The 12,035-nt window shown below is 34.9% G+C and overlaps 1 protein-coding gene across 1 annotated transcript in view; it reads left to right on the forward strand.

Moving 5' to 3' along the window:
• Positions 1 to 7,934, forward strand: part of LOC117326228 — a 99,661-nt gene extending 91,727 nt beyond the window's left edge. The window contains exons 12-14 of the mRNA XM_033882892.1: positions 1,845 to 1,942; positions 2,286 to 2,397; positions 3,398 to 7,934. Of these exons, the coding sequence (XP_033738783.1) occupies positions 1,845 to 1,942; positions 2,286 to 2,397; positions 3,398 to 3,687 (500 nt within the window). The 3' untranslated portion in view covers positions 3,688 to 7,934. The remainder of the gene's footprint in view (positions 1 to 1,844; positions 1,943 to 2,285; positions 2,398 to 3,397) is intronic.
• The last annotated feature ends 4,101 nt before the right edge of the window (positions 7,935 to 12,035 follow it).

A 12,035-nucleotide genomic window follows, 5' to 3' on the forward strand; every position in this document is an offset into this window, starting at 1 on the left:
GGCCGACAGGCAGCCATCTTGGATTTTGACAATTGAAAATTGTTATCGCTATTTCTGAGAAAGTACTGAAGGGATCTTTCTCAAATTTCATATGAAGGTTCCCCTTGGTGCCTAGTTATGCATATTGCGATTTGAGACCAATCGGAAAACAACATGGCCGACAGGCAGCCATCTTGGATTTTGACAATTGAAGATTGTTATCGCTATTTCTGAGAAAGTACTGAAGGGATCTTTCTCAAATTTCATATGAAGGTTCCCCTTGGTGCATAGTTATGCATATTGCGTTTTGAGACCAATCGGAAAACAACATGGCCGACAGGCAGCCATCTTGGATTTTGACAATTGAAGTTTGTTATCACTATTTCTGAGAAAGTGCTGAAGGGATCTTTCTCAAATTTCATATGATGGTTCCCCTTGGTGCCTAGTTATGCATATTGCGTTTTGAGACCAATCCGAAAACAACATGGCCGACAGGCAGCCATCTTGGATTTTGACAATTGAAGTTTGTTATCGCTATTTCTGAGAAAGTACTTAAGGGATCTTTCTCAAATTTCATATGTAGGTTCCCCTTGGTGCCTAGTTATGCATATTGCGATTTGAGACCAATTGGAAAACAACATGGCCGACAGGCAGCCATCTTGGATTTTGACAATTTAAGTTTGTTATCACAATTTCTGAGAATGTACTGAATGGATCTTTCTGAAATTTCATATGTAGGTTTCCCTTGGTGCCTAGTTATGCATATTGCGTTTTGAGACCAATCTGAAAACAACATGGCCGACAGGCAGCCATCTTGGATTTTGACAATTGAAGTTTGTTATCACTATTTCTGAGAAAGTATTTAAGGGATCTTTCTCAAATTTCATATGAAGGTTCCACTTGGTGCCTAGTTATGCATATTGCGTTTTGAGACCAATCCGAAAACAACATGGCCGACAGGCAGCCATCTTGGATTTTGACAATTGAAGTTTGTTATCACTATTTCTGAGAAAGTACTGAAGGGATCTTTTTCAAATTTCATATGTAAGTTTCCCTTGGTGCCTAGTTATGCATATTGCATTTTGAGACTAATCTGAAAATAACATGGCCGACAGGCAGCCATCTAGGATTTTGACAATTGAAGTTTGTTATCGCTATTTCTGAGAAAGTACTGAAGGGATCTTTCTCAAATTTCATATGGAGGTTCCCCTTGGTGCCTCGTTATGCTTATTGCATTTTGAGATCAATTGGAAAACAATATGGCCGACAGACCGCCATCTTGGATTTTGACAATTGAAGTTTGTTATCTCTATTTCTCAAAGTACTGAATGGATCTTTCTCAAATTTCATAAGTAGGTTCCCCTTGGTCCCTTGTATTGCATTTTTGGACCAGTCTGTCCTGAAAACAACCTGGCAAACAAACAGCCATTATCTTTAAATCTCAAATTTCTTATATAGCTAGGATTCCCTTGTTTGAAAAGTACTGGAGGGATGTCTCAATTTGCACAGATTAGTAAAATGAAGGGAAAAGTAGAGAAAAGATCAATCTGACATGGAACCTATGAAGATCATTCAATGGTGGGCGCCAAGATCCCTCTGGGATCTCTTGTTAAATGGTTCAGATCCTACATCAGAAACAAACTTACTTTTTTTTACACAAATAGAGGAAGAAGGGCTTGTATCTGTGTGAAATAATTAGGCTTAAATGTTAAAAAAGACAAATGTTTTTTACTACGCTTTTTTAAAGCAAACGCCTTCTTTTACTATGACTGCTAAAACATATGACTAAATATCCACCAACCCGTGAGAAATATTTTGAATAAAACGTACTTAAGTTATGGATTTTGTGTTGTTTACTTTTGTAGTGGAGTTCATGGACTGTCTGCTTGATTTTAAGAAAGAGGGAACGCATTTTGTCATAGTGCAGAGACCAAACGATATTCACAAACGTGCAACCTGCTTGGTAAGTATTCGCGAGGCTTCAAGCTCAAATCTGAATTATGTTTCCAACTCAGTTGTCTAGAAAAGACAAGTGGGTTGATAATGCTTGTAAAATATATAGCTAAAACGAAATTAAACGTTTCATAAAATTTCCAAAGCATATTCTGACCTGACATGCATGGCGGGTGTCGCCGTGACCTAGATTTGTATGGCGGGTGTCGCCGTGACCTAGATTTGTATGGCGGGTGTTGTCGATGAAACAGAAGACGCTTACTCTTCCGGAACATAGTCGTTTTTCGAACTAATGTAGTGTTCTCGGTTGTTTTCTTTTGGAAATTATTTCATCATTTTCAATTGTTTGACAGGCATTTCGTGACACTGAAGGAGGAATAGACGTGAAGGAGGACTCGGAGTGTGGGGATCAGAGGAGCGTTGTCAGGAACAGTGCCATTCACTATGTACTCTTCAAACCGTCCAGTAAGTCACGTGGTGGGTCACGCGGTCGGTCACGTGGTTACTCCATATGGTGCAGCCAAATGAGTTTCGTCGCGAAAACATGACGAAGATCAATACCCTGACGTTTATATATGATATTGGTTCAGGTTTTGGCTTGATGCTTGCAACTGCTGCGGACTCAAGAACACTTCAATTTACAGTGTCTACTGCTGTGCATATATGATATTCAAGCATAATGATTTTGAATCCTTTTGGAATAAACTTCAAAATATTATATATTGAAAATATTAATCATAATTTACATCAATATGCATTCACTCCATATAATAGTCAAATTATTGACAACACCAATCTTTTTTTTTCATTTTTGACTGACTTTACAATAAAAGGGATGTCGAAATATACATAATTACATTACGTATAATTGGTGTTGTATCTGTCTGGCCTGGGCTTTCACTTTAAAGGTTACCAAAAATAGTGTTAAAAAAATATCGATTTTCCAATTTCTCTTTCATAAGAATATTGCTTACATTTCTAACAACACACTGCGTTTACGCTTATGTGCGAAATAATCCTTTGGTAAATTGTGGCTTCTGCTTTTTGATGATAGGTTGCCTGATTTTTATGCGAACGGAAATATATATATAAGCTTCCTACAGTAAAAATGTTAGCTTGTCGAAAGTCATGACAACAAACCTGTTTCCTTCGACAGTCAAATGTACCAATTATAATGCTATAACAAGTATCTTGCTGAAGTCTCTTCCACCGTCTACAATGTAACACCGGACTGAAGAGTTTTCGTGACAATATAGATTTGAATTTCGGATTGTTGAGTAATCATATCTATAAATTGGTAAAAAAGAAGAAAGACAAGAACAAAAAAACAACAACAAAAGCAAATATTTTATTGTATATATATATAGATATAAATCCCGAATCTTGAATAGGTACCCAAAGCATTAAGATGTTTGGTACACTGATAAAAGATTTATAATTACATTTATTTATTTTTATTTTTCAGACGAATGTCCACGTGAAGTCACTTACACTCCAACACCGACCGAAGTTCCCAGACCGAATATAGGGGGAGGCGATTCTGGCCAGCCCGACCACCGTGTTGAGACAATGGGCGATCAAGGCCAAAATAAGGAACATAGTGGGAAAATTATATCTGGTGATACAGAGAAAAGACCACTTGACCGTTCCGATGGTGTTATCAATGCAGACAATGGTGGGGTCAGTCCACGAACTAGTGATTCGCTCATTCTTTTTGTGATCACTTTAACATTAGCGTTTTTCCACCAGAGGTGATAGAGGTGCTCCTCTGTGAGAGCGAGTGAAAAATAAGTGAGTGAGAGAGAAAAAGAGAAAGAAAAGATGTGAAAAAGTGAGAACAAAAATTGTGACACGTTGCCGATAAGTGCTCAACAAATCGGATGGCAAAGGTAATGTCTTCAGACATTTAATGGCGATTGAGGAGATTTTGAACGAACGGCTAACAGGGTAATGTTATGCTTGGCAAACACAAACAGTATGTGTGGTCAGGAAGATTGCTACTCTATTCTCTTGCCAGTGATCACGTGACACGATGATTACTTTCATCACAGAAGGTGCGTTTCAAGGTCATACTATTTTTGTGAGTATCACGTGTCCGGCTCCTGGAACAGCTTTCGGATGTGACGGAACACAGTAAAGGAATTCACACGGAAATGCTCTACCACAGAAGTTCCTCAAATGTCAACCTGTCATGGTCTGAGGTATGTCTTAGCTGTGGTGACTGCGAGTGCATAGTGGTTTCCATGGAGACGTCTCACGTGTGATCCATGATCAGAAAACAATATATTCGCAGTGTGGAAATTACTGATATTGTGTGATTTATATGTATGTGTTTGTTTTCTGAAGTCTGCCTTAATATCAGTGAACGACAGTCAGAAAAAGCAGACAGAAACGGACTGTCATATTTTTATTATCCATACACACTGGAATTAAGAAACGATGACTTTCGATTTGAAGTACATGGTCTTATCAAAGTCGAAATCAGCTCATGAGTAAACAAAACGTATACAAAAACATATGTGAGACTCTGTAAGCAACAACGCCGTTGACTTCTAAGGGATGAACTCGAAGACATTCCGAGTTTCTAAGTATGGAAACTATTTTAACGCCACCTTTTAAAGGGAGGTTATCTTGCCTACAACTTGTAGCCGCAATATTGTGATATAATACTACTACATGATTATTATGATGTTAGTCCCTGTAAACTCGACTTAGCTTGTTAAATATATTGTATTTTATGTGTGGTGCTACATGTGTTTGTTTGTGAGATCTCAGATCGTCGTTAAGGCTTTAATTTCTCAGAAATAATTAAGTTCGGACGAAACAACATCTTTATTTTTTTCATCAACAGCGGTGTCTTTTGTTAGTCATGATAAGATTTAGAATTTTTTTTTTTATTAAATTTGTGATCCAAAATTTCAGTTTTTAAGCAAGTCACCAAACTAGTAATAAATCATTCAGATATTAATGTTTTAAAAACATTGTTCGACCATAATTATATTTATGAGGAATTTTAACCGTCAGAAGTATTTAATCTTTTGTAAAAGCAATTAATTGTACAACACACTAATTCATATGTTATTATTTATTTTCATTCAAATCAAGTTTTGATTTTAATTTGACTACGGTTTTTGTGTGTATATCTTTTCAAATACTATTATTATATATATAAGCGACATAAGATATTAATTTTATGAAACATCAACGTAAATATTTTCCAGCGCATTTATATGGGAAAATATTAAGGCATTTTATACCTAATCCACAGTATTTGTTATCAAAACCAACGTTTCTAAAAATGTATTATTAGATCAAATATTTCGACAACTATCTGAGAAACAAAATTTTAATTAAAGGCATCATTAAGTTGGGTTTGTTAATGTTTTTTGACCAATTAACTAAACAGTTTTGGTAGATATATATGCTCGAATTTGATTTGATATGCTTATCACCATTTTCAATGAAATATGAGTACATAAACATCCAGTTCGTTAAAAATCTATTTGTTGTCATAATTCATATAAAGAATGAAATTCGGAATTATCGAATTTGTATCTATCAAAACGAGCAAAAATGTCCATTTAAAAATTCGCTTATTGACGCAATCTTTACGCATACCGTATTTTGTTAATTTGTTTTTGTTTTTGTGCCAAAGTTGCAATGTAGAATGTAGAAGCATACTTTTTTGTTTTATGTTGCTGTGCGTTCGATTCACAATAGAAGTATTCGACTTCTAATTCGAACTCACCTCGCTGATCGAGTGTTATTAGTTGTCCTATATTTACTAGGATTTACCTCGAAGAATTCCTACAAGTTTGAGGCTTTTAATGTTTGCGTACATGCAAATGGTATTGATACTCTCCAAATTGAGATTGATTTTTGCTTATGATGACTCATCTTCGTTCTATCTTTTGAAAACATAACACACCCCTACTTCATTTCCAAATAATTCAGGGCCACGAAGCCTTAGTGCTAAGATAATGTACCTCGTATGACCTATTGTTTTCCTGTATCAGATAATTCAGATATTGCAATTGCATATTATTTCATAAAGGAAAGAAAAATAATCATGTTATCTTGTAATATTTTCATATATATTTCGACAACACAACTTAAGTATGCCAAATCGTTTCAAAGATAATTCTGTTCTTGAAACGAAAAAAAACTGATCGAAATCATCATTTTTTTCAGAAATCTGGCAATTTTGTAGGGCTTTCTTAAAAGGAAGAACTGAAATGTTTCGTTGAAAGTGTGTGGATAGATTTAAGTGAGAGCGGGTATTTCACTTCCATATCCATGATACCTTGCCTTCAGGCCAGGTATTAAGGCAACATCAGGTTGGATCTGTGAATAACATTTCTTTCATTTTCATAACGCCTGCATCAGACGCTTTGAAGACAGCGTGTGATATAAATACTTTATTCAGTCCTACGCATGTACGTAACGAATTGACATATATGTACATACTCATTCTATAAATAGATATATATATATACCTGTGAAACTGGTGGATGAAATTTCGCGTGTATCTGATACCTGTTTGAATGACGTGTGCTATAAATAGAACGGACGCAATGTCATCGATGTTTACAAGTTATGAGTAGACATCCGGTGGAATTCTAAAAAGAGTTCTTGTGGAGTTATAACTCTTCACTTTCATGTTAAAGGATGTTTGTTGTTTTATTTCAATATGTAAATCTTTAATTTAATATGTTTCCCTGGAAAAAAGGACGAAACTGATCAGGAAGTATACCTGAAAAGAGCTCTGTCAGTCAAATATAGTTTATTTTGTCAATGAGAGACGTAATCTAGCTTTAAATAATGCCGGTGATGAACCAACCCGTAATGTTGTTGATTTGTTTGCTATTGGTCCATTGTTCCTAATGTAGGATTTATAAACAAATTAACTTACATCACTCAAAATTTGTTATGTTATTACATGAATGCCTGCTATCCTCACAGTTAATATAATTTAATACACAATATTACAGTAATATAACGTTAATGCAATACAAAATAACCACCTAAATAAAAAAGCACCAACAGGAAAATTAATGGAAACGAGGTTGACCTGTAAGAGGTCAACCGGTGTATATAAAATTAACTACTGGTAAAAAAGTACCAGGTAGATTACATTATTAATTATTGGGGAGTATTGATTATCACTTTTATTTATTTATTTTCTGTGTTTACTTATGAACTTTTCTTTTATATTCAGTTTAGAATATTTATTTTGGTTTACAGTTGCATTAACAAATAGTTTTCTGCTTAACACTAATGACCATTCTTGTCTAGACTGTGAGGAAAGTTGAAATTATTGGTGGAGATTTGGATCCTTTGATAAGGAGAATGATTTCTAACGTCGAAGTGAATCGGGGTACATTTGTATGGCCTATTTTCATTGGGAAGATGAATTTGATTATTTTATTTTACTTGTAACGAAAGATCAGATCGTCTAGAAGCCATTCTCATTCATAAATATCCGCCATTGTGGCGTTAGGTTGATTCTTTTATCAAATATATATGAAATACAATTTTGTTTATTCCTATTATGAATATGATATGATAAGAGTTTTCAATACCATACACAATTCGTAAACCAGAGAGTGTGTGAGTGAGAGAGAATGGAGAGAAAGAGAGAACAAGTGCGACATACAGAGAGAGAGAGAGAGAGAGAGAGAGAGAGAGGGAGGGATATATGTTTTTAAGGAAGATGCAAGAAACGAATGAGATTGAAAAATTAAGAGATTAATACAGAATTGATTTAAACACGTTATACTGTGTAATATGTATGTAATACAGTTGTGAGTATGGCCGAATGGTGTATATCATTATATAACAACCAGATAACGCTGGGTATTTTAGGGAGTATAACTATCTCCTGGAGGAGATCAAGCCCATGGTTTGTACATAAGATTAATTATATGTATTATAAAAAGATAACTGTTTAAGTTGTCTGCCGAAATTGATGTGAAAATAAAAAACGAATGATTTTTACAACACAATTGTGTTAGCATTTATTTTATTTCGACATATTCCATCTTGTTTTTCGCTATAGATTCCATTTTACTTAGAAATTGGAAAATAGGAAGAACAGGACACAGCGTTCTGGATAATTCTTTGGATATCCATCAGGTAAACCAAAATATAGGTCCTATCAAAATAACGTTTGCAAAGTACGGACAGCGACAATACTATGATGTAATTGAAGAAAATTGATCAAAATAGACAATATTATATACTTAGTCGAAATTGATCGAAAACGGGCAATACTATGATGTTATTGAAGGAAATTGATCGAAAACGGACATTATTATGATATTATAGGTGGAAATTGATCGTAAACGGACAATACTATGGTGCATTGGTGGAAATTTATCTCAGACATGCCATGATGTTATTGAAGGAAATTGATCGAAAACAGACAAAGCTATGATGCTATTGGTGGAAATTGATCAAAACAGACAATGTTATGATGTAACTGAAGGAAATTGATCGAAAACAGAATACTATGATGTTTTTGAAGGAAATTGATCGAATACGGACATTATTGTGATATTATTGGTGGAAATTGATCGAAAACAGACAATATTATGATGTTATTGGTCGAAATTGATCAAAACAGACAATACTATGATATTATTGGTCGAAATTGATCAAAACAGACAATACTATGATGTTATTGGTGGACATTGATCAAAACAGACAATACTATGATATTATTGGTCGAAATTGATCAAAACAGACAATATTATGATGTTATTGGTGGAAATTGATCAAAACAGACAATACTATGATGTTATTGGTCGAAATTGATCAAAACAGACAATACTATGCATGCTATTATTGGTGGAAATTGATCGAAAACAGACAATTTTATGATGTTATTGGTGGAAATTGATCAAAACAGACAATACTATGCTATTATTGGTGGAAAATGATCGAAAACAGACAATATTATGATGTAAATGGTGGAAATTGATCGAAAACGGACAATATTATGATGTAAATGGTGGAAATTGATCAAAACAGACAATATTATGATGTAAATGGTGGAAATTGATCGAAAACGGACAATATTATGATGTAAATGGTGGAAATTGATCGAAAACGGACAATATTATGATGTAAATGGTGGAAATTGATCAAAACAGACAATATTATGATGTAAATGGTGGAAATTGATCGAAAACGGACAATATTATGATGTAAATGGTGGAAATTGATCGAAAACGGACAATATTATGATGTAAATGGTGGAAATTGATCGAAAACTGACAATATTATGATGTAAATGGTGGAAATTGATCGAAAACGGACAATATTATGATGTAAATGGTAGAAATTGATCGAAAACGGACAATATTATGATGTAAATGGTGGAAATTGATCGAAAACGGACAATATTATGATGTAAATGGTGGAAATTGATCGAAAACGGACAATATCAATATGTTATTGGTGGAAATTTATCAAAAACAGACAATACTATGATGTTATTGGTGTAAATTGTTTACGTTTGTCATAGTTTCCAGTCGCCATCACATTGCGTCTTTCGAAGCCTTGTGTTGTAAGATAGACTTTCTGTAATCGATAGACATTATGGCAATCAAGTCAGGTGTGAACCATACCGCAGGTAGGGGAAGGCAGAGATATTATAAACAAACGCAATCAATGATTGCAAAGCTCACCGGCAGCAGCAATCACACTATGCACGCATTGTTTATGTATGTATCAGCATGTCATTTTGAAAACTTACCCCCAAAAACTTAAAAGTTGGTTTTGGTGCCGAAAAAATTAAGTCCACAAAATGGTCAAATGCGGAAAAAAATAGTTTTTTTCTGCATGATTTTGCCATAACATCACTCCTAGACCTCTGATGAATGTACAAACCAAATTAGAAGGGCTTGAAGTGTTTACTTTTGGACTAACAAGCTTTCTAAAAACTTTAAAGTCTTGGGATGGGACGCCGACGCCGACGCCGACGCCGTTGATTTTCGCTGCATAGCAACGAAAATCAAAATGGCGCACTTTCCTAGAAACCTCACCCATATCCTCATAATGTATTACGTCACAGAGCAAAAATAACACACGGTGAATTTGGGGGGGTTCTGATGTTAGCAAATGTCGCTTGGAACTCATGTTCATATATTCATTAAATTATGAAACTTTTCCTTCAAGACTTTGACATTTTGGTTGAGTTTCCTCCGACACTACCTCGGCTTCAAGACTTAGCGGTAATACCTTGTATCCTTTTTGTGTTATCTGTATGACGAAGACACGTGACAATTTAACAATAACTTTATTGGCCAGATTATTTCGAAACTGTAATAAAGTTGTCAAGTTTAAACTGTAAAATAAATTTGAAGTTAAGATAAATACAATATCATAAATAAGGACAGACGAGACAATGCAAATTCTACGCTATCACGAACAACAGAAACCCTCCGGAGACAATAAATTGAGATATACATGTAGTATACCTACATCCGCTGTAATTCAGGGTGAAAGCATCTAAATATCCCTTAAGTATCAGCCGAATATACTGTAGGCTCAACATTCAAGGCATATGACCTAATTTCTCCTGAAATATTCCCATAAAACCTCCCCAAATGGACATACCACCGTTCGTACTTTGGCTATTTCTAATGGAAGTTTCGATATGGCGACTGTTGTGAAGTGAAACAGTTTGACGAAAATTACTGTCCATGAACAATATGTTATTCATATTACACTTCCGCATGCGAGAAATAACACAAGTCGTCTCAAATACACAAGTGGATTTCTTATATGCCAAGAACCGTTAGAAAAATTCAAGACACAGAACAGAAATCAATTATTTTAAATAATCGACAGCCATGCCAAACATTTCATTCAATTTTGCATTGTTGCTCAAAATAAATATGATCGGCCGCTTTGGATCTTTGCCGGGCTAATACTGGCTACCGCAGACTCCAGTATTAGCCCGGCAAATTGTAAAAGACATTATGATGACCTTTTCAAGTACACTACCTGGACTAGTAGAGATATATAAAGTTTCACAATCAATTCTATATACTTTATATCATTATATTATATATGATAATTATATACATATATATATATATATCTACGGTAACAAGTTTGAACCAAAGTATTTCTTTATCTTGTATTCTACTTTGGAATAACACTCCCTTTCTGTGTTTCTGTGTGCCTTTTTGGCATCTACCTGTAAATGGGAACATGCATCTACCTGTAAATGGGAACATTCATCTACCTGTAAATGGGAACAAACATCTACCTGTAAATGGGAACATTCATCTACCTGTAAATGGGAACAGACATCTACCTGTAAATGGGAACAGACATCCACCTGTAAAAGGAAACATGCATCTACCTGTAAATGGGAACAGACATCTACCTGTAAATGGGAACATCCATCTACCTGTACATATAAACAGACGTTTACCTGTAAATGGGAACATTCATCTACCTGTACATAGGAACAGACATTTACCTGTAAATGGGAACAAACATCTACCTGTAAATTGGAACATGCATCTACCTGTAAGTGGGAACAGACATTTACCTGTAAAAGGGAACAGACATTAACATGTGAACGGGAACATGCATTTACCTGTAAACGGGAACATGTATTTACCTGTAAACGGGAACATGTATTTACCTGTAAACGGGAACATGTATTTACCTGTAAATGGGAACAGGAATCTACCTGTAAATAAGGACATACATCTACCAGTAAATCGGTACAAGATTTCTGAAATTCACTACACCAAATAACGAAAAATTCTCATGTGTTTGTTACACAAACATGTCCAAGCGAAACAATGATTGACAGGATCAGTACCTCCTTTTCAGTATTGGCATATACAGGGTAAAATTCTACGTCATTATTCATTATTCATTTTTTTTCTTTTTGTTTTTGTATTAGTATAAGCAATCAACATAACGAACAGTAGATAAATGACAGGAACCGGAAGTGTTATTTACAACAGGAAGTGGAAGTGGGACGCATGCTGGGTACTTACTGTGATCTTCTCCGCGTCTTCATGATCAGAAAATACCGCTCACCAAATAAGACAACACACACATGGATTTTGATA

The sequence above is a fragment of the Pecten maximus genome, chromosome 4 (genome assembly GCF_902652985.1).
Source record: "Pecten maximus chromosome 4, xPecMax1.1, whole genome shotgun sequence".
In the NCBI taxonomy this organism is placed as follows: Eukaryota; Metazoa; Mollusca; class Bivalvia; order Pectinida; family Pectinidae; genus Pecten; species Pecten maximus.